This window comes from Penicillium nucicola, assembly GCF_028828085.1.
Source record: "Penicillium nucicola strain IBT 29836 chromosome Unknown utg000014l, whole genome shotgun sequence".
NCBI lineage: Eukaryota > Fungi > Ascomycota > Eurotiomycetes > Eurotiales > Aspergillaceae > Penicillium > Penicillium nucicola.
Window position 1 is genome coordinate 400,357 of NW_026643138.1, and position 22,664 is coordinate 423,020.

The following is a 22,664-nucleotide window of genomic DNA, read 5'->3' on the forward strand; positions in this document are numbered from 1 at the left end:
GTTCATTACAATATTGTGATATACACACTGCTGAGGGCTGCCTTAGTTTGAACGACCTCTTATTGAAAAGAAAGTCAACTGAACTGCACTTGAAATACAATGCGAAGGGGAGATGGCAATAGTGAGAGAGGCTATCTGCTAACTATAGATGGGATAGCATAAGCAAGGTACTAAAAATGCTTATAAGCGCGACAAAATTGATTCCGTCTCGGCTGTCCATTCTCCGTACCTAGAAGTTGGATGCAACGGCCTTGAAAACTGACTGGCCCCGTGACAATTTCATCTTTCTGGCCACTTGCCTCATACAGTTCATGGACTAACTCTCGCATTGGCTTGTCCAGATTGGGCATGTCCTGCCACTTCCACTCGAGTGTACCCCCATACTCCACAGGGAGATTTGATGCATCTATGTAAGACAGCAAGGTAGACTTGGCTTCAGATGAACTCAACAAGAAGAGTTTTGACCTAGTGGCCGGGTCGAACCAATGGCTCATGACATCCCAAATAGATCGGAAGAAATACGGAGCTCCAACCACCTACAGAACAGTTAGTTTCCTAGTGAAATAAGAAAATCAATGTCAACTCACAAAAACTCGACCGAGGGTTTCAGGATAGTGCTTGGTAGCCATTTCACTTGATTCTTGCAGGTATTTTCTGATTGCGAAGAACTGTTTCAAGCTGACTCCTGAAATATCGATGATATGTGTTGACGCAGACACAGGTATGTTTTCGTTTGGCCTTGTGAGTTCCGAGACCAAAGGGGTTACAAATCTTATCAGATTATCGAATAGGGCGTGGAAATGGAGAACATAGCCGGGGGCACTCGGCTTGCAGTATTCCTTTGTTGATTCGCAAGAGGAAATCTTTCCAAGATACTCATCCAGATTTTTCTTGGTGAAGTTCTTGACAGCAAATACATAGACCGGGCGACCATCATGATCTCGTCTACCAATCCATTGCGGGTACTTCGAGAGGAATTAGCCACAGGAATGTGAACAGAAAATAGAAAAATTGGCCGACCATACCATCTTTCGTGATTCTTCGTAGCTTTGGACTTCCAAGTTATTATAAAACTCTTCAATTCCATTTTCCTTGCGCCATTCCATGCCGAAATCAAACTGCTCAAATGCAGCCGCAACATCAAAGCCCCTCGCTCTCAGATATCGCCTAAGTAATTAATTAGATACTGAAGAGCATATTTTCGATGGTCCAAAGCTCACAGTAATGCAGCATCGTCCGTGTAATGGTCAGGGTTAGAAAGGTCATAATTATGGTCCAGACATAATTTCTTCAGTTGGCTTAAACTTCCTTTCTGATCCGAGGTCAAAATGCATCCAATATGGGCTTGACCAGGAGATGGCATTCCACAGACATCGTCAAGTGTTTGCAGGTGATCCAGCGATTCTGGCGTCTGCTTCTGAGGATTGACAAGTGCTTCCATTTTCGGAATTCAAAGCCAGGATCATCGACATGAGTTTTGGGAACAAAGCGTACGAAAAAAAAAAGTTTGTCCGGTGGAAACGAGAGCATCTTTATAATAATCTTAACACGTCCGGGAAATCGTGATGTGACTAAGTCCGAAACCCAAAATACTGAATACTCTTTTGCCTCTTCCTCCCGGATCGTGGATGACTTATTTGCCACCGGCCTTCGGGGTTGCTTTTGCCTGCCCTAGTGACTAAGCCCAAAAGTCCCGACTGACGAGATCTGTGTCAGTCACTACGTCAATATGAAGCTACTTTAAAACCTAATTGTTTTTTCTTTACCATGGATTGGTTATCTCTTATTAACCATAGGTTTGCTTTGTTAAGAGAAAAAGTCGATGATAAAAATTATCAATGTTCAATTTTATCAGTTTTGCTCGATGCTTTTGGGACCAAAGAAAACCTTCACAAGAAGCTAATTTTACTTTCGCTGGAAAAGATAAAAGTTTTGACCAGTCATCCTTTGTTCGTTGAAGAATAATAGTTTCCGAGGCCAGCTATTTCATTTCTATATAGTACGAATGGTGGTGTAGGATATTCATGTAGTTTTATATCCAGTTTGTAATCACAACACCCAAAGAATCCGAAATTTTATAGCATTAAGACTCTCTAGCCTCTAGTACACCCAAGGGAATAGACGGTAAAAAACGCGAGACTTGATGTCAGTCCAAGAATTTCCATACTAAAAAGCCAGAATAGTTAGCATTCATTCGATAACGAGGGAGCAGAAAAAGGCCGGGGATAAATCTCACCCTATCAGTACAGTATTGGTTGAGGACTGGCACTCCACGAGTTGCAAAATCATAAAAGAAGAAAGAAAAAGTGAAGAGATCCCAGGCCCAACCTCCACTGGTCAGGGCGAATGTTCCGCGCCACAATGTATAAGCACCATAGTTGATATTGGTCGCCAGGGAGAAGAGACCACCACCGTATGGCTTCCCCTTGTTAGCAGGGTCCTTTTTGAATTTCTGTCGCTGCAACTCGGAGGCCAACTCAGACACAATCCCGATGGCGTAGGCAGTGGCCCCAACGGCGACCGCCGGGGAAGAGAGAACACCCAACCAGGTATCAAAGCCAGGAGCTTGTGACGAGGAAGACCAAATTGCGAACAGGATGTTGGTAGAGTTGATGATAGTGTTGAAGAAGCCTATACCAAAGCCCAATTGCGGAGAAAGCTCTTGCTAAGAAATAAGTGCCATGTGGGTCGCCTGCTTGAGCCAACTACCAAGGACCATAACCACAAGAAGCTGATAGTAAGGATCCAACCGACCGCTGACTGCATCGAGCACAGGTAAAGGTGTTCCACGGAGGTATGAGACAATCCGAGAGCCCCATCCACGCTGGAGGAACGCAAGTTGCCAAATCGGATCCGTCAAACGAAGCCCAACAAAGATGGATTTCCCAATTGGTGAAGGGGCCTTGATGCGTGACAGATTGTCGTGGAGCTTTTTATCGCTCACCATGGCTAAGGGCAAGATCGGAGTTTTTGGAGAAGGTATGTTGAGTCTTGTGAGAAAGATCAGCCGAAATTTAGGGAGTTTGACTCGGTGGTTGTCTGTAAGAAGGAGACCCTTGACAAGTAAAGGCTTAGTTTACAGAGAAATATGATTGAAGAAAAGGAAATGACGATTCAGGGTCTGTAAAAAAAGAACAGACAATAGTTACGCGGTACCGAACACCCCAGGGCGTGTATCAGTGGAAGGATCGATAGGCTATTTCTGTGATTGTGTACAAAGCAAGGTCGTTTAATAAGAAAAAGTAGCGACCGACGAGCTCGGGGTTGAAAATCAAAACCGAATGCCGAGCACCGGCCAATTCGTAATATGAGACTCATGAATTACACCGAGGAGATCAGGTTATTAACTAGACGTTGGGAGAAATGCGAAGAAAAGAAATGAAAAAATTGTTACTTGAATGTATTGGTCACATGGTCGAGTAAATGAAGGTAGTTCAGCTCTGCGAGGCAATGCGCTGCCAACCGCCTATATTTAGATAGACTGAATGTTCTTTAAGCGCCATGGAGTTTATTGCTCTGCTTCGGCCCTCTCCGCAGAAGATCATCAATGCTTTATAGTGACACTCTTACACGATACGCCCGCACCCACAGGCATTCAACTTCGCAGCCTTTCCCTAGCATTCCGGGAGCGGACTTCGCGAATCACACACAGACTCGGTCGACGACATAACCCAGACCGCCCCTGCGACTCTTTTGCCACAGCTGCCAGCCCAAAATGGTTCAAAAAGTATGGCTTCTTTCGTCGATCCAAATTTGAATGACGAGCATCAATTTTCATCGCATGCTGGCGAGCCCGGCGTGTCTGACGGCCAGTTGTCTCCTTCGCTGAATGATTCAGGAAGGATCTGAATTAACAGCTCCACCCGCCGCCCCCAGAAGCAGCATTTCCTTCGGTGGATTTTCTAGTAAGCCACCCGTCCTCTCTCCACGGTACCAACTCACTATGTGTAATAGAACCTTTGTCTTCGAATGTATCTCAGTTGATTCAACCCTATCTTTCCCATAATCCACGTTCCCACCTTCCGTCTCTCAAAAAGGAACAACCTGCTACTCATGGCAATGTGTACGGTAGGAAGCCTTTTCGTGCAGACCGCCCAATCCAAAACCATGGGACAGGCGATATTCGACCAGTTGAACAAAGCAGCTCTAGCTTCGATGCGTATTTCAACCGCTCATATAAATCAATTCGCGAAAACTTTAAGTCTGATGGAAAATATCAGTGGGAAAATTACATCTCACGAGGGTCTGATGCCGGTCTCGCTATCATCCAGGCGGCTCTCATCGGTCACACATATGCAATGCTATCAGGTGTGAGTAGTAATCGATTACCGGCTCAGATGTACATTTCTAACCGAAATTACTGCCACGACACCTGAAAAACTATTGACGATACAGTCATTTCATGGGACTATACTTGCGGTAGGTCATTCATCGACCGCCCATTAACCTTTCAAAACCGATGTCTAACCATGTGCAATCAGTGGGCGAAGAGAGGTGGCATATTTAATCGGGTCCAAACCCTAGATGGGATCTTAAACGTGTGCAACCAAGACATGGAAAGCAGGTGGAAGTCTTGGGCCAAAGGCAAAGAACAAACAAGGCCAGTCATCAAGACAATTAAACTATATACACCGGCTCATACTCCATCAATCTAGGGCTACCATAGCCCTCTATATCCTAGTCTCCGAATACTCCACTCTGTTGAACGAAGAACCGATTCTGCGACACACCAAGGTATCTAAATATGCTGTAAAAAGTCCGGGGGTGCAATGACCGCTTCGGAATGAAGAAGCACCGTATCGAATATTCAAAGCGAGGCAGGTTCCAGGAAAAGTACTATATCGACCGGATCGGATTTTTTGACTCTCGATCGTCAAGACCCAATCGTTCTAGACTCGTTCTGCATATACTCGTAATTGGCAAGTATATCGGCGTCAATGTGCCAAAGCAAGAAGCTGGAGACTTGGGACACCGTATCCTCTGATATAGAGAAGACTTTAATTCAATTCCACGGATCCAAAATTCAAGAAAATCAGGGATTTTCAGATGACCCATACAGCCTGGAAATACTGTGGCACTCAGAATTCATTTAAATGTTTGCAGACTTGAACCGGCCTGAGATTTGTTCCAGACGAGATGGGCTGGAAGCTTCGCATGAAAATCCTCAGTATGCCAGGGACTGGGTACAGTCCGAAAACGCAGTAAGGTGTGCGATACATGGCGTCTTGATGCTCCGCAAGTCACAAACAATGCCTCTAGGGGGTATCATCGCGATACATGTGCCTCGGGTGTTATACTGGGCCGCCCTTGCTTGGTATTGCTTTCTGCAATTCGGTGAAGGCCAAACGGATCACTTATTCAATTATGGATTTGAATTTCCAGAGCTTCTGGCGTTAGGGGTGGATCCCAGAGGGCTCCTGCTTGAAGAGGAAAACCTCGCAAATCAGCAATCCATGTCCATTTTGACATCAAAAATGCTAGGCCGACTGGTAGATCTGCTTGGGCGTCTAGGGAATTGGGAAATTTCGCGGAAACTGGCGTCTTTGATGACTACGCTCGTTCTTGGAGATTTAGAATAGCGAGACGGATACAGTAGCTGCTAGCCCTTGTTTCAAGGCAATCAACCGAACTTTGGTGATATAGAAAATATGATGATATAGCAGACAATCTACTCACCAGCTCCCAAGGCTGTCCTCCATTTAAACATAGAAGATATAAACCGTATTTCCATCAAAGGAATCCGATCCTCCCCAATGATAGGGTTGCCACTAATCTTGCGGGTTTGCGGGGTGAATTGCGGGGAACGTGGCATGCTATGGACCCCGTGGTCTTCGTTAGCCATTTATTTAAGCCACTTTCTACGCCATAGAGAAATGTTACGAAATTTTGAAATAGGCAGAATCTTTCAACGATACTTTTTTCTTCGCACAATCTAAATACCACTCAAAATGGCTTCCAACCAACCCAGGACCTTGCTGCTTTACTGGCTTCAAGCACGACGGGAAGCCATCAGGAGAGACCATTTCCATCGGAAAAGGTGAGCCAAGAATTGAATAAAGTAGTAATTGAGCAGAGAGAACTAGCTGACTCTTTTTGACAGGCCTTGCATACATTGCCAAACCGAATGGCGACATCAAGGTTAACCAGGCTGTTCTGGTTCTGAGCGATGTATTTGGTCTTTTCAACAACAGTAAGCTTCTTTCTGATGATTTCGCTACCAACGGATACCTAGTAGTCCTACCTGACCTTCTCTCTGGAGATCAGATGGACGTTGGCGACTTTGAAGCCGGCAAGACTGATATTCCGGATTGGATCTCACGACACGGCACCGATGCTGCTGACCCTATCGTACAGTCAACCCTGGATCACATGAGAGAGAATCTGGGTATTCCAAAGATAGCGGCTGCAGGTTATTGCTTTGATGGCAATGTCTGTCTTCATAATCAATCAACAGAAGATCGATTACGATCTGACCAAACTTACCATAACTATCTAATATGTCACTTGCTTCCTCAAGAGTGGCAAAATCGATATCGGTTACAGTGCTCATCGATCATTTGTATCTGACGAGGAGCTCGCTGCCATTGAGAACCCGTTCTCCATTTCTGCTGCAGGTAGGTGGTTCTTATATTCCTGGCCAACCCCTCTCAGCTAACAATGCACAACAGAGGTCGATGGGATTTTCACCCGCGAGCATCGTTACAAGTCCGAAAAGATCCTGAACAAAACTGGTAAGCCATACCAGCTAAAAATTTTCTCGGGTGTTAAACACGGATTTGGTATTCGCGCTGATCTGAGTAAGCCACACAACAAGTATGCCAAAGAGCAGGCTTTCCTGCAGGCTCTTGCATGGTTTGAGTTGGAACTGTGATCCGCAAGCGCAGCTATTTTGGGAGGTTCAACTTGGGAAATTTGTCGATGTAGTTCAGGAAGCTAGATGAATATATAGAAAAGTTCTGAAAGGTCATGACTCTCCTTATTTTGCCACGAATTTTCGTAGCTCTTCATGTTTTTATGAACTCCCCGCATAGATAATTAGCCATGTAAGGGGCCTTAGAAAGATTTTGTAATCATTCTACACTGTCAACCAATTTAAACATGCCAGTTTAAGTAAGATTGTGTTTCTAACAACTCCGGAATCTTTTTAGGCGACAGCAACAAGACACAAAGAGCCTACGGATTTAACTCCTTTTCTCTTGAACTAATTTCAAATTATGCATAAGTCCTTTTCCAATTGTAAATAGACCATCTCATAAGGATATCAAGTTTTCCAAGGTTGATATACACTTTAGATCAAAGCTTCTTAGGAGGTGCAGACTTCGCACCCAAACCTGTGATGACAGAAGGACGAGATTTCAAAGTCTCTAACCATTGAGAAACGTTTGGAAAGTCCTTCTCTAAGTCGACCTCGCCCTCAGTAGCCCACGGAACGACTTCGAACCAAGAAACAAATACCAAATCAGCGTAGCTGCATTTATCGTTGACTAGGTAATTATGCCCCTCGAGAACACTGTTCAACACACCCGAGACACGGCGGATCTCGTTGATGTATCGATCGATAGCAGTTTGGACCTCCTCTTTATGGTGAACCTTGAACCACACAGCTTGGCCAAAGTATGGGCCTTGACCAGAAGCTTGAAAATGGAGCCATTGCTTCGCGTGGTAGGAACTGGCAGTGCCAGGCTGGAAACTGATCACTCGATCCTGGTCAAATTTGTCGACCAGGTATTCGATGATGGCTCCTGACTCCCATAGAGTAAGTCCGGTGTTGGGGTCCTCGATTGCGGGAACGCGTCCGTTGGGATTGATCTTTTCGTAGGCGGGCTGCTTCATTTCGGGAAACTCGAGAAGCTTGATTTCATATGGGATTTTCAATTCTTCAAGAACCATGACCACCTTCTTTGGATTGGGACCGGCATGGTGGCCGTATAGAATGATTGGCTGCATAATGGTCGCGTTGGAGAGAAGGGATAGACAGTTGAAGTTGGCGACTTGAAGTTTAGAGAAGAGCAACTTTTCTATTATCCTACATCGCGCTTCTTAAATAGTAAAATACTGATGTCAATTAAATCGCCTACCTGAGGTAAACGGATCTCGCGACAATTGATTACGCAAGACAGCGAAGCTGACTTGGGAAATCCTAGGTCCGGGATGAACCAAGGTACGATTTCAAGTTGTTCAATTAAGTCTAGGGAGTCATGCGGTTGGGCATTGCCATCGCTCGCTGCTCGGCCGTGACATCTAATGCCGAAGTAACGTAGTTACGTCATCAATACTGCCGTAAATAGAAAGGATTCGCGCTTCACTGCAGATCACACGGTTTTTTCTCTTACTCCTTGCAGATTATTTTCTACCTTCCCCAATAAGATAACATGGCTACCAACAATATCGCATTCACTGCTCCGCTCAACCCCGACGGGGTTAGCCCAATTCTGAATGAAGATCAAGTTTGGGCTGGCTTGCTTCTTAAAATCAAATCGGCAGAAACATTTGTTCCAAAAGCCATTCAGTCAACCAAAGTCATCTCTGAGCACTCTGATCCCGTAACCGGAAACGCCGTCACGGTGCGCGACATCGTCTTCGTCGAAAACAACCGTAAAGTCACAGAAACAGTCACCGCATACAAGCCTTCAAGGGCCATTTTTGTCCAGCCAGATGGAAGCACTATTGCCAATGTGATCAGCAAGGGATCAAATGGCGAGCTGTACATGACATATACTTTTGAATGGAGACACCCTGGTGCCTCTCCCTCGGAGCTGGAAGCCTTCTTATACAAGGAGAAGCAGATGATGAAGTTGGCTGTGGAGGGAACTATTACTGTGTTGCGCCAGTTAGCAGAAGATGGCAGGATTTGAACTTTTGCTTCAATATAGTCTTCAACGGCTATTTCAGGCGGCTGCACATGTATCAGTATAATATATGTATCTATATAAAATCTAAAGGCAACGTCGAGTTATAGAGAAGTCACGAGAATCTTGAACATTTTTGATAGGTCGATGTTTTCAATACATGACTGTAACTCCCCGTATGGTTACATACTTTAGGAATGCTTGCCTGGGGTATCCCGATTTAGGTGCCTCCTTCGTCTTCCGTTCTTTGTTCATATTCCGTCTCCATGCTTGGTTATTTTCAAATTTACATGTTGATGCTTGATTGTCTTCAGTTTCCAGAGCCGTTAAACTGATAGAGTACTAGTAAAGTTTCGATGTGGACATGAATATCATGAATAGCATCCCTTGAAACTAATATTAGAGGAAACAGCCACTATGCGACTGGAAATACTAGAGCATATATTCTTAGTCATACAAAAGCCTTCCGTCGTGATCGTGTGAAAATAAAAGAGAATATGATCTGATGCTATGTATAATCCATGTTGCATTAGAAGCACTAATTACCCACCACATGATACCAGGATTCTTTTTATTGGTTGCTTAATCATCGAATGCTTTTTTTAATAAGAGCTCGGCATTAAAATCATGGGAATGCATAATCTCGGTATTGAGAATGGGCCCGAAGACACCGAGCTGTCAGCGTTGGTCGGCGTGGTCGGCGGACGGGGCCCGTATTTTCCGATCCGCACACAGATTATATAGTGGTATTCACCTTTTTTGAGGTGGTGACATACAGCGACAAGTTAGAATCAAGCAGATTCCGATTATCAAAATGAGCTCTATCACAGTTGGAGTTGCCGGTATCACGGGAAAGTTTGCTCGTTGTGTCGTGGGTCACCTCTTGAAGAATCCAAACATTATCATTAAGGGTTACTGCCGCGACCCAACAAAACTTTCGCCTTCTCTACTTGCCTCCAGAAGAGTCACCATCATCCAAGGCCAGTCAGATGATCAAGATGCTCTACGTGTATTTGCTAAGGGTAGCGATGTGGTAATTTGCGGCTATTTGGGCGACCACAATCTCATGATCAATGGCCAAAAGGCATTGATCGATGCATGTGAAGCGGAGGCAGTTCCCCGCTATATCGCCAGTGACTATAGCCTAGACTTTACCCAGCTGGAATTTGGGCAGCTTCCCGCCAAGGACCCAATGAAGCACATCCAGGAATATCTCAAAACAAAGAAAGTCCAAGGAGTTCACGTGCTAATTGGCATTTTCATGGAAACTTTCTTTACGAACTTCTTTGGTGTCTGGAAAGCCGAGCAGAATTCCTTCGACTATTGGGGATCCGGCCAGGAGACATGGGAGTCTACTACTTATGACAACGCTGCCCAATTCGTCGCAGCTGTTGCCCAAGACCCGACTACAGTCGGCGTGCAGAGATGTTAGTACCCTTAGCCTTCTTTGTGGTCTGAAAAGCTGACCATAATAGTCCTTGGGGATCGCAGAAATATTCGACAAATTGCTGCCGCATTCGAAGAGCAGTATAAGGTGAAGCCTTGGCTACACAATCTTGGATCTCTTGAAGAGCTCAACACAAAGATGCACAAGGTCAAGAATGACGACCCCAGCAACTTCATGGCCTGGATTCCTCTGTAAGTTCACACTAATTGAAGGAACACCTCATAAAAATCTAACACATGACAATCTTTAAGGTTCTATCAATACTACTGCAACAATGGCCAGACCTATCTTACACCTAAGATGGATGCCACTCGATACCCCGAGATCCCACGTTTCACATTCAAGGATTTCTTCCAAAAGCATTCCAAGGAATCACTCGCGACCGCTGCTTGGGCGGTTGGTTCAAATGTCTCTCAATGAAAACCCCATCTTCGGCGCAGGGTACTAGCTCAGAAATATCAAATGACTAGTTTCTTACGTCTGGGCGTTGGAACTTGGGGTGTCTATGTTAGGTCCTATTAGCTAATTAGACAGCTCTAAATGTTTATACTCGGCACTTGAAAAATTCAGATCACAGCATAAGGGGCGCCCGTCAACCCTCAGTAGTCCTAAGTTGGCACCCGCGCTGAGTACTATTAGGGTTATCAGCAACGGTGTATCGTTTTGAAAAGATGTTATTCCTAGTATAGCATGCCAGCATTCTTGTTATGCTTGGTGGCTGTCGCCAAATATTTTTATATACAAACCTAAAAAGCCCAATACTAGTACTTTTTCGTTGTAGATATCAAGTAAGTTTCCTTCACAATAGTGGTCGATCACGATTGTTTAATTGGAAAATTCCAGATCCGTTTCCGTGAAAGCAAAGGCCGTGCATGACCTCAGCATTTGGTCTCAAGAGCTTCTCAAGCGAACTGTTTGGGCTGGAGAATGCCGAAGCTGGTACAAGAATAACAATGTGAACGGAAAGATCACGGCTCTCCATGCTGGAAGTGTTATTCACTACAGAGGTAAGCCAAATTTTCTTCCCAACCTCAACCCCCCAGCCCTGGAATATGCTGACTCGAATGATGAGAAATGCTTCAAGATATCCGGGGAGAAGACTTTGAAATTGAATATCGATCACGAAATGAGTTCCGCTTTCTTGGAAATGGATTGACCCAACGAGAGGAAGCCGGAGGTGATATCTCCTATTATCTTAAAAAATAGCATACATTTAAAGCTATTTCTTGTATTGCTACTTGTCGGTTTGAATTCATTTGTTTTGCGAAACCTTGAATTGAAAACTGGCGCTAGTAGTGTGTATGCTAGATTGAAGTTAGTGTCTATTAATCATACTTGATATAAGAGTTGTCTCCTTTCTTCTTTCCCATCTACTGCATATCATTGGGGTTTTTAGGCTGACGTCGCTTCGTTGCGAAGATCGACGCGTAGAAAAACGGCCATTGTATATCCAATCTAGCATTTCACAACGGTTCCTCTGGTTTTCTACTGTTGAGATTTATGGTAGCCGGCCATGGTTTATGCCATGAATGAGCCATGACGGCAACCGTAGTGATTCATCACTTGGGAAATCTAATTAGGACTAGCTGAAGGCAGAGTTTTCTGGTATAAGAGGAGATTCTCACACAAATGAGAATCTCCAGACTTAAACACCTCGGTAATCTATTGTTAGATTATCTATATTGTACGGTCGTACCTGTCATCATCCCTACTTGCATCGTAGCCTTTTTCAACATCTACTACATAGCATGATAATGTACTGATGGGGTGATCCTATCTCCAAACATCAAAGACGTATTTTTTCTAATCAACATATAATAGAATATGCAATGTTTTTGAAAAGAGCTAGGCGCGTGGGACCTGGTAGAATATTTTATGGAATGATTTGATTCAACGGAAGACTGACTGTCTATACCGATGTCTTCTTGTTCTACATTTTGGATGACAATTTTTGCGCTTTATATTCGGCTGCGAGTGATCTACAACGGACAAATTATATGCTGTGTGTTCAAAATAACATCAAGAATAAAAATAAGCACTTGAAAGGAATAGATTAGAATGTTAAGGAAAGGAATACGAAGGATCTGACGGCGGTGAAAGGAAGGGAATATGCACAAACAGACAGAGGGGATAAGGGAGTTCAACACTGCAAGTAGTCCTTCACTCTGCCTTCTTCGAAGCTTTGGTTCGAAACTTCAGCATCGAGAAGACCATAACGTAAGAAATGAGAGATGAAGATGAAAGTGATTTCAATATTGCGCCATCCATCGATGTGCTTCAGATTGAGTGTAAGATTGTCCCATTGCAATCCAAGCTCACGTCTCTTCAAGCCTGTATCCAACAATTGCTGGTTGAGTTCCTTGACAATGGACGTAAGACTCCATTCGGTGTCGGGACTCTCCTCTTCTTATGTCTTTTCGGACATGTTGATGGTCGAGGCGATATAGGACTAGCGAGGATATCCGGAAGCTGGTAGCGGCGTCTCTAACGTCGACGGAGGGTCCATAGAAGGGGAGCTGGCGCCAGTGAGGAGACCTCAAGTAAAAGAAAGTAGCTCTCTCTCGAATATGGAAAATTTCCAGGATCTTCCTTTTAGTTTTATATATTGAATAGCCTTACCCCTTCGGGATCAACGGTAAAGCATCCGACGGAAGCAAAGGCCAAAAGCATCCAGCTTCGATGAGTCTGTTTTGCAATATTCTCCTTGATCCTCTCAACCCGAAATCGGCAGATGACCTAGATCTCATTAGTCGAGCTCCTGCATCCATCTTACAACTGTCCACGAAAATGCTTTCGCAGAGGGAGATGAACCAATATCACTCACTCATTCGCTTTATTTCCGAACTGAGTCGACTCGCCGGTAAAACTATTCAGAATGCATATAGCGGAATTTAGAAGCCCGCGAGTCAAATTCCCGGGTACCACCCGTCACGCGCTTCACTTTAGCATGGGCAAATCCTATATCTTTTTCTCGAAGGTTCATATAGAGGACTACATCTGAAGTAGCATGCAATGGACCCATTGGCCTTTTCTAGTAATTTTGCGTACCTTTCATTTTTCAACGGATAAAAGCAGCCTAAAGCTCTGTTCTGTTTCATTTCCTACCATACTAGAACCATGGCGGGAGAAAAATCTATACCTACATAAGAGCTCGTGATCTCAATGAGCTCCTGGCGGTAATTTTGAGAAATGGTTCAAGACATTCGGAAAGAGTGCTCTAAAATTGAATACTGCAAAAGTGTGAAGGTATACAGTGCATAAATGATTTTGAAAACTACTGTAAGCAGATCACCTGTGCAAGATAGGGCGGAGACTTCGCAGCTTGGCACAGTATGATAATGATAATGATTTCATCTACCCTGACCCTTTGCCTCAACAGTTCAAATCGGGACACAAGGTACAGGTGTGATAACTATTCTCAGTCTATGGAATCATATATTTGAACCTGCAGGAGCTCAGCAGGCTACTGATGATGCGCGCTACGCACGCTGTGGCCCTGACACGAAATTGAAGGTCAAGAAAACCAGGAAAACGGGAGGTTGATTTGCAACATCGACAGTGCAAAATGAGCGTTGACAAATGAGAGAGCACTTATGACTAATACCCGCTAGACCCTATAAAACAGAAAACCCAGGAATGTACATCATCAACCATCGTATTCGATTGTGCGAATATATCGATGTATGAGGTTTTTCGTTGTCTCGAGAACGCCTCGTTAAGGAGGCGGTGAGCTAGCCCCTGCTAATGCTCGGTTTCGTCGGCGGTTTCTGGTGGGAGAAATCTTCACCAGAGCCCAGAGATAAATGCTCTTCGGTATTCAGGAGTGAAAACGAGTTGAGCTGTACGGTGATGAGTAAATGCAGTCAAACTTCAAGAAAGAAAGAAAATGGAAATTGCTAGAATTCAACTATGACAATATGATGATGATGAGAGATTATTAACAAACCAGAATATTGTATGTGACTTTTGCCCGACCATTGCGTTGAAACGGGAAACTTTTCGCTTTCGACAATCTCATCACTTGCGACTCCACTTTGCCCCCACCCTCTCTTTTCACCACTCCTCTATCGCAGAAGCATCTATGGATACAATGCATTAAGATAATCAGACAGACTGATTATTACATAGTGAGCCGTTGAGTAAATTAAATCTTTTCTAGAAAACAGGGGGAAATAGATTAGTGAAACATTGAAAATTTGAAACTTGATCACTGGAAGTCGTTGACAATTTCGTAAAAAGATATCGTTGAAAGAGACTAATAATAGCGAGCCGTTAAGATAATTGATTCTCGGGCCGAGGTTGTTCAACGAAGTCGCTAGTAGTAGTAATAAAGGTTGACCTATCGTAGTAGATAAAGCCGTTGTTGAGAAATGGCAATCCTCAATAATGCCTTTCAACGATTCTTAGATTCTTCCTCTAGCTTCCTCATAGAATCGTGCCTTCACTGGCAGCCTTGTTCACTTCAACTTCCCCCATAACGATCACGATAAACAGAATGGTACAACGATTTCTGGACTGATCTCTTCGCCTAGATATTATATCAAAAAAGTTCTAATAGTCTTCTAACGCTAATTTTGCTAACAAATTCCTCCAACAATCTAACACCTACTCTGGATGCCAATATTTCAACAACTCATAACTTGATGATACTCTTGAATTGATCCCCCGCCCAAACGACTTTTTTCTTACGACCCCTGCGACAAATTTTAAAGTTGGATCCTCCAGCAATTCATTCAACTTTTTATTCAAAATTTCTGCCAAAGCAAAATCTACTAACAAGCCCTTCCACTGATAACTTCAACGACCACCGAAATCATGTAAAATATCCCTTCAACTATCCCCTCCAGATTATTCTTATCAAATTCTTAAGTTGAATGCTCCGGTATTAACTGAAGTAATCCTTTGACGCACCTCAGATAACCATTTTGCTACCAGATTTATATAAAAACACACCTCAAGTACTGGGGGATAACCTCATTGGTTAATGCTAGTACTGGCGCATACTGCATCTCTCCGAACCGTTAGACCCATAAACTGGGAGAACTAGGGGTAATAGAAATACAGAGTCATGAACATTTCTCATTGGTCGAGCACAGTACGGAGTCAGACATAATGTTCCGGAAGAAATTATTTTCCGAGAGACGGGATCTGCTGGCAGAACGCTGATCGGAGCGGCAAAGTGGCAAAATTTCACAGGTTGAGTCTCTGAGGCGGAAGACTACCACCAATAGCCTAAATCCCTACGGGTATTACATAACACGGATGACCCGAGAGACGTGTCTGACGACACAAGACAAAAAGAGACATAGGCCTCCTTTTCCTAGTTGTTCACATATGTGAATCCATAGGAAACAGCCAGAGGACTTTGTTTGAGATTGTCTTACCGCAGGTACAATGCCTATCGATACTGCCAACGGTTAATGTCGAATCCGTCACTATGACCTCAGCCGCCACGAATACCTTCGTCGTCGAGGGTTTTGCCTTACTAGGCGTGTCAGTTTTGCTGGTTGCGCTGCGAATTAAAGCGCGATGGATTATGGTAGGATGGAAGGATTTCCAGCTAGATGATTATCTGATGGTTCTAGCTGCTGTCAGTACCCCTTGCAAGACCAAAAAGGTTGCGTTTATTGATATTAGTGCAGGTGGTTTACGGTTTAGAAACCGGTGCCGCATATATGGTGGCCGAGTGGTTTCATGGACTTGCCAACAATTGCATGACTGACAGGCAACGGGCAAATCTGTCGCCTGATTCCGACGAATACCGCTGGCGCGTCGGCGGTTCGAAGGTCCAAGTGGTCGGTTGGTCACTATATGTGACGACTCTATGGCTGCTAAAGGCATGTATGGCAATCTTCTATGCTCGAATAACGTGAGTACCTCTGTACATAGTGCCTGCACTGTACTCGTCGCTTATATCGATTTCATAGGGGTGGTTTACTGTATATACGAACACGGATTCTCATATCCTATGCTTCGATCGCAGTGACCTATGTTGTTGTGCTAATTGTTATTCTTGCTGGCTGCCATCCCATTCACAAGAACTGGCAGATATATCCCGACCCAGGAAGTGCGTTGCCCCTTATCCTCGTGTTTTCCACGATTCCTTTTTTAGGGGATACAACTTATCAATTCGTTCCAGATCATTGCCAGCCAGCCGTGGCTAAGATTCACATCTATTTCACAGTTTTGCTGAATGTGACTACAGACATTTATCTCATGAGCGTTCCTATTCCAGTAAGCCTTGTTTGACATGTTGGATGCAGCTTGCTCCTAATTTCTATGCTAGATAATTATAACATCCCGAATGAAGTGGCGAGAGAAGGCCCCACTCATAGTCCTTTTTAGTGGCGGTCTGTTTGTTATCACGGCTGGAATCCTGCGCTGTGTTGTGATTCTAACAGCAAGTGCTTTCCACTACACCTGTATTCCATGTCCAGGCTAACCTCACAGGGTGGTGCCAATAGTGCTGAAGAAGGTGCTAGTTGGGGTCGTCGCGAGTCATTTGTAGCGGTTGCTATCGGAAATCTTCCTATGATCTATCCTCTGGTCCGTCGGATCGCCCGCAAGGCCAGGTCCTGCGTCAGACAGAATATTTCCCAAAGCTATCCTCGATACCCGCTATCGGACAGCGCTAGTCAGTATCACAACCATCCTGTAACACAATCACGAGATACTGAACGGAGGCACAATGTCCAGGAGCTCGACCCTTGAGATTGAGTGCACGCACGGAGAGGATCCTATACCGGAGAAATTGTCGTGTACCGAACGGAAGGGATGGCGGAGCGCGAAGATTGTGGTGCTACGGAAACCTAAGAAATTCGACTACTCAGTACCTGGGGCCTATCGCCCGATCTCGCTGCTTAACACTCTGGGCAAACTTCTTGAAGCGGTGATGGCGCGACGACTGTCGTACCTCGCCGAAAAACACGGCCTGCTACCGGACACCCAGTTTGGAGGACGACCAGGCAGAACGACTGAACAGGCCCTGTTGGTCCTCTCTAATGCGATTGACCGCGCGTGGTATAAACACAAAGTGATTACGCTAGTGGCTTTTGACCTGAAAGGTGCCTTTAACGGAGTCAACAAAGTGAGCCTAGACGCCTGCCTCCGGGCAAGAAGAATACCAACCGTGGCGAGAAAATGGATTGCGAGCTTCATGAGCGACCGCCACGCTAGCATAGAATTTGATGACTTCCGGACCGAGGCCACACCACTGGCGAACGCGGGACTAGCACAGGGATCGCCTCTCTCCCCCATTCTGTTCGCATTCTTCAACTCCGACCTGGTCGACCAACCTGTCAACTCTCAAGGCGGCGCATCCGCCTTTATCGATGACTACTTCCGGTGGCGAGTGGGACGCTCAGCCGAAGAGAAACTAACCAAGATCCAATCGGATGCCATTACCCGCATTGAAGCATGGGCCCGTCGTACTGGGTCTTGTTTCGCAGCCGAGAAAACCGAACTGATTCACATCACCAGGAAAAGACACGAACAGCTTCAAGGTCAAGTAGTTATGAATAGGAAGACGATCGAACCGTCGCCCACGGCCAAGCTTCTAGGGGTGGTGTTCGACCAGGAGCTTTGCTGGAAAGAACACGTCCAGCAAACGATCAAACGGGCAATCAAGGTCAGTATTGCTCTGGGCGGGCTGCGGCATCTACCCCCAGAACAGATGCGACAGCTCTACCAAGCCTGCGTGACGCAGGTCATAGACTACGCGTCGACGGTCTGGCACTACCCTTTGCGAGACAAGTCCCACCTATGACACTTTAAAACAGTCCAGAGAGCCGCATTGATCAGCATCTTATCAGCTTTCAGGGCAGTGGCCACCACGACTCTGGAAGTGGAGGCACACATTCTGCCAACGCGCCTCCGCCTCCGCCACCGACCGCAGAACATCATCACAAGCCTCCATACTCTAGAGGGAATCGATTCCCAGCAGATCCAGGTGGGACCCATGGACCGGTGGTCGGTTCACATAGCAGAGCTCATAGGCGTTTTCTACGCTGTCAGTACATTGTTCATAATCAGCCACCAGCGGCCATGAGCGGAACATAATGGCACAACAACGGCAACGATCCTCTGCGACAGCGCTGCAAGCAATCCAGAACCCAGGTAAAAAATCAGGACAGCGCATTATCCACGCGATCATTCAAGCAGCCACATGTTCAAGAACAGGGAATCGCGCTTCGTCTCCAATGGATACCCGGACTCTGCGACAACCCAGGAAACGACACAGCAGATCGGCTGGCCAAGGACGCGGCAAGCCCTGGCAAAATATACCCCTTCCGCCCTTTGCTGTATATGACGAAAGCGCTTATGCGCGACAACATCCGCGCTTAGTGGAGGCGGCAGTGGGAATCATTCACCAGAGGCGGTCACCTGCGGAAAATTGATAACACGCTGCCGGCGGCCTACACTAGGAAGCTTTACGGGAATCTACCCAGGGCCCTGGCTATTAGGATGTTCGTGTGACATCTACCAGCCACAGACTGCTTTCAGCAAATGGTAGATTTACACAAACAATAGACCAGCAAAATACGTATGAAGACAATGTATTACTGGAGCTTTCGGATGAAAGTATAGTGCTGTAGCACGCAGGTCTCGCGTAACTGACCACGAGATAGAGTCCATTCAAGCTGCATGAGCTTTAATGAGTCGTGCCAAACATCTTTCAAGCCAGGAAGCAAGTCGGAGTTTCCCGGGGTGAGATATTCGTCAGAGAATGACATACTATGAACCGTTGCCCGATCAGGAACAAATGAGATATCCAAGGGATGCGAAGCAGATTGAAGATATTGGGGGTAGTGACAACTAGAATGTTGTCTCGGGGTTAAGCAGCTAAGAGATGTGTAGGCTGGTGGCCCAGTCAGCGTATCTTGGGCTTTTTATTTGCACCAGATCTCCCTGTGAACGTGTCGGTCTGGTATGTCGGATGGTGTTCGGTAGTGTAGATAGGCCCTGATCGGAAAGTACATACTTTTGTAGGTTTTGGCTGGAGGTGTGTCTAGACTGCTGTGCCCATTTGCGTTCGACCTACGCTAATTTTGGAAACGACTCTTTGGGGAGTTGTGGTTGGGTCTTAGCTACATTGGAAACTCTATCCCACGCTCAATATTCTCGTGGTGGCCTTCCATTGCCCTGCACAACGAAAAGGGCTGCTGACTTCGAACAGTATTATCGTATTGGCTGCCAGAAGCGGGCGAAAAAGGACGATGACGTGCCAGCAGTGGCATTGAGCTCTGCATATACTCTGTCGGTGGGGTATAGGGTTGCTTAATTCATCGGAAAATCATCGGCATTGGGCAACGAAGGGATGTGAGCTGCTTGTAGGGTCCCGGTGAGTCCCGTTGTAGCAGTCCAGTGATACACAGACTAGAGTAGTTCAAAATCTTTCTACCCCCATACACACGCGCGTTTTTTCCCGGCCCATATTCGAAATGGCGATTAGTCGTATGGAGTTACTGTTGAAACAAACTTTACGTGACAGTTTAATGTACTGTAGACTGTGGTCCTGTGGGTCCTTATAAATGAGTAAATTCATTCTCGCGTAGAACATTCCGGGGAGAGAAATAGCTAGCTGATCCACGCCCACAACTTCTTCCTTTTTATTATATCTGTCATCTTCATCAGATATCCGAATTCAGTTCAGGTCTGCCTCAACCAAGTCCAGCTTTCTGCCTTGCTCTTGGACCTCTGCCCGGGGCTCAAGTAGAAGCGAAGGGTTTGCTGTTGGTAGCAGTGTGAGCACTGCGGACGAGTGTGATCGCAGAGGGCATTCAACTCGCGGCATAGTTTACAGTCTGGCAAATTGCCCCGAAGGGGTTGCACGCGCGAGTCGGAAGGGGATTCCGGCGACAGGGAGATGTCATGTGGGATTGCGGACCGCCACAGGGGAATCCGCCAAGGCGCTTCCGGTGAGGTCGTGGACGGCTCGACCGACCATCTAGGGACGGCCGCGCTAACTTTGGCAGGGATATCTGTCTGAGCAGTGCACCGTCGCGAATCACTTTTGGATTGGGAGTGCTTTCTTTTATTTGTCAGTTTTCCTGGTACTTTTAAATGAGCTTCTTTTGACTGGTCGTGGCGCCCAACAAGGCATGTTTCAGGAAAAGGTGGAGGTGTGCATGAATGAGAATTGTTGTGCCGCTAGTAAATCGAGGGAAGATCTGGGCAGAAATTTGAGAAAAATGGCTATCCAGCTCTTCCTAGAGCTTCCGGAAGTTATCATCTGCTTTGCGGTGAGCAAAAATCAAATATTAGTTAAAGCCTCCATCCGGGTGCCCATTAACGAAAAACCCTCGCGCTGAGCGCCGAGGGGAAACTTCATGGTCGGTCGCGGCGATGGTATAGGAGTGTTACATGTGAGTGCGCCTTGTAACCCAAGCCGCTCGAGCCGCCCGCGCTACCGTATAATTAGTCTAATTGGCGGGCATATATCCCGGCAATGGACGGCAGGAGAGAAAAAGAAGACTCGCAGTATTGAGGCCATTGCTCTCTCTGTGTGACTTTATTATTGGCGATCGGTACCATACTTGCACTAAAGCATAAAATGCAATTCTTTTCGCGTTACGAATGGGCAGAGACTAACTTGGCGTCCTGTGAGAGATATCAGTCGTGATAACTATGTTCGATCCTACCAAGAGCGATTATTCAATAGCCAGGCATTCTCAAATAACCAGAAACCATTATACCAGGGCTCAAAGCTTGCACTCATCGCGCAGGTCGGTTCGAACCGAAAACCAGTACCTCGCCACAGTAATTAGGTTGAAAATTATCTCGAGAGTGGTATGTCTCAATGCGGTTTGATTCTATAGTGAATGTGGCTAGAATGGTTCTTTTAGGAACTACTTCAATTGACCTATGTTCCATCTGGAAAGGCTATCAGCATCAATTTCCGATGCTCGCAAGTGTTGCATGAGATGTTTTTTCTACCCCAACAACAGGTACGGGTGTTAAACGACTGTTAAACTCTGATCTTGATATCTGTCAAAATTGCTGAGGGTTATTGAAGCCTAAAACAATACAGGATCTGGTGACGTATATGTGTGTAACTTAATATGACTTCGGGAAACCTTGAGGTAATCCAATGGAGAGAGGAGAGAGAGACAGCGAATGAAGAGAAGGATGCCCATAATCTCCAAGAGAACCTTGACTTTATCAGTGCTGATGAGGAGGACTCACAGATTGAATCTAGGGAGGCTGAAATCAATCCCGATATAGCAATTCTGCTTACCTCTAGCCGGGAGCATTTGGATTCTTACGTGGCCTCTGCTAGCGAGGGAGAAGAAGTTTCACAAATTACCAGAGAATCAGGTGACGATGATGATGATGAGGAGCACCCCTCACCAAGGAATCACTCCCTAAGCGCTCATCTGGGAGGGTCTGTAGACTTTATTATCTAAAACCAATACAGTATGATGTATATGAAGAGACAGTTTCACAAGCTAGAATACACAAAGGAATACGTACACAGCCATAATGGCTGCTACAAGAAGTTATCTGCAGTCGTAACCTAGATTCAACTGAATATAGCAAAATCTACATCGCGTGCGCTGCGTGCCTCGTTGACCAATAGCTCCAAAGAACGCGTTTGACTGCGAACGTGTAATAAATTGATCTAGTGATGCAGAACTACCAGTATGATAGTGAAAACCATATAATTTAGCTTCTGGTTTACTTTGTGTATATCATAAGTTACATCAATAAGTTTGGCCTGCCTGGATTATCTCGATGGACCCTGACGCCACTTGTCACTTTTGGCCCCAGTACGGGGGCTCCACTAGCAGCAAATTTCCAGATTATCTGACCGCATCAAGTTGCTAACGCTGCAAAAGGCTGCAAATTTTGTGCCAACGGTGCGGATTGGTCCGTCGGGCAAGATTATTAATAGGGTAGGTTTAATACCTGTTGGGAGGAGCTTTCTTTGCCACGTTCACTGCGTTGTTTCTGAACGGTGGCTATCTTAACTCGGAAGGGCCAATTTCGATTCGTGAAATCTTAGAGCTGGAGAGCATGTAGTCGGATTCACTATGAATAGATAGTGATAATCCGAGACGTTTATTGTGGAAGTCGCGGTCCCTTTAGTCGCTATAACAGGGTCTCTAGCCGATGTTCTGAAGCGGCTTTGGCAATCATCAAGATTTTTCTTGAAATTAACTTTTGGCCATCAACTGTATCTTGCGAAATATGAGCTACTACAGTAGCATTGCAGATTTGCTTGTGAGAATTTATCACGCCATGTACAGTATGCCGGTTCAGTCTCTCGCATCCGCCAGTGGCTTTCGTGTCCAGGCTGGAATATCAGAAAATGATGTTAATGGGTATGGTTCACTCCCAGACAAAACTATGGGTTTAGAGGACAAATA

The 22,664-nt window shown here is 45.5% G+C and overlaps 9 protein-coding genes across 9 annotated transcripts; 7 read left to right on the forward strand and 2 right to left on the reverse strand.

Moving 5' to 3' along the window:
• Window positions 1-170: 170 nt before the first annotated feature.
• N7511_011499 (SEC14 family lipid-binding protein) lies at window positions 171-1,441 on the reverse strand (the record flags this gene model as incomplete). Its single annotated transcript, XM_057133876.1, has 4 exons — window positions 171-536; window positions 588-965; window positions 1,026-1,167; window positions 1,221-1,441. 4 exons carry the CDS (start codon window positions 1,439-1,441, stop codon window positions 171-173), a joined length of 1,107 nt encoding a protein of 368 aa, XP_056978546.1.
• A 659-nt stretch (window positions 1,442-2,100) lies between these two features.
• N7511_011500 (uncharacterized protein) lies at window positions 2,101-2,947 on the reverse strand (the record flags this gene model as incomplete). The annotated part of the gene is made up of 3 exons (XM_057133877.1): window positions 2,101-2,166; window positions 2,237-2,631; window positions 2,710-2,947. 3 exons carry the CDS (start codon window positions 2,945-2,947, stop codon window positions 2,101-2,103), a joined length of 699 nt encoding a protein of 232 aa, XP_056978547.1.
• Window positions 2,948-3,829: 882 nt separating this feature from the next.
• N7511_011501 (uncharacterized protein) lies at window positions 3,830-4,376 on the forward strand (the record flags this gene model as incomplete). The annotated part of the gene is made up of 2 exons (XM_057133878.1): window positions 3,830-3,905; window positions 3,955-4,376. The coding sequence occupies 2 exons, from the start codon at window positions 3,830-3,832 to the stop codon at window positions 4,374-4,376; spliced, it is 498 nt and encodes a 165-aa protein (XP_056978548.1).
• A 93-nt stretch (window positions 4,377-4,469) lies between these two features.
• N7511_011502 (uncharacterized protein) lies at window positions 4,470-4,773 on the forward strand (the record flags this gene model as incomplete). Its single annotated transcript, XM_057133879.1, is given in 2 exon segments — window positions 4,470-4,538; window positions 4,552-4,773. 2 exon segments carry the CDS (start codon window positions 4,470-4,472, stop codon window positions 4,771-4,773), a joined length of 291 nt encoding a protein of 96 aa, XP_056978549.1.
• Window positions 4,774-4,783: 10 nt separating this feature from the next.
• N7511_011503 (uncharacterized protein) lies at window positions 4,784-5,093 on the forward strand (the record flags this gene model as incomplete). Its single annotated transcript, XM_057133880.1, is given in 2 exon segments — window positions 4,784-4,973; window positions 4,990-5,093. 2 exon segments carry the CDS (start codon window positions 4,784-4,786, stop codon window positions 5,091-5,093), a joined length of 294 nt encoding a protein of 97 aa, XP_056978550.1.
• Window positions 5,094-5,815: 722 nt separating this feature from the next.
• N7511_011504 (uncharacterized protein) lies at window positions 5,816-6,871 on the forward strand (the record flags this gene model as incomplete). Its single annotated transcript, XM_057133881.1, has 5 exons — window positions 5,816-5,833; window positions 5,896-6,037; window positions 6,101-6,429; window positions 6,518-6,614; window positions 6,669-6,871. 5 exons carry the CDS (start codon window positions 5,816-5,818, stop codon window positions 6,869-6,871), a joined length of 789 nt encoding a protein of 262 aa, XP_056978551.1.
• Window positions 6,872-9,663: 2,792 nt separating this feature from the next.
• On the forward strand, window positions 9,664-10,716 carry N7511_011505 (NmrA-like family protein; the record flags this gene model as incomplete). Its single annotated transcript, XM_057133882.1, has 3 exons — window positions 9,664-10,276; window positions 10,325-10,487; window positions 10,548-10,716. 3 exons carry the CDS (start codon window positions 9,664-9,666, stop codon window positions 10,714-10,716), a joined length of 945 nt encoding a protein of 314 aa, XP_056978552.1.
• Window positions 10,717-15,733: 5,017 nt separating this feature from the next.
• On the forward strand, window positions 15,734-17,007 carry N7511_011506 (uncharacterized protein; the record flags this gene model as incomplete). Its single annotated transcript, XM_057133883.1, has 6 exons — window positions 15,734-15,886; window positions 15,939-16,165; window positions 16,224-16,363; window positions 16,436-16,530; window positions 16,583-16,684; window positions 16,747-17,007. 6 exons carry the CDS (start codon window positions 15,734-15,736, stop codon window positions 17,005-17,007), a joined length of 978 nt encoding a protein of 325 aa, XP_056978553.1.
• A 4,349-nt stretch (window positions 17,008-21,356) lies between these two features.
• Window positions 21,357-21,701, forward strand: N7511_011507 (uncharacterized protein; the record flags this gene model as incomplete). The annotated part of the gene is made up of 1 exon (XM_057133884.1): window positions 21,357-21,701. The coding sequence occupies one exon, from the start codon at window positions 21,357-21,359 to the stop codon at window positions 21,699-21,701; it is 345 nt and encodes a 114-aa protein (XP_056978554.1).
• Between the last annotated feature and the right edge of the window lie 963 nt (window positions 21,702-22,664).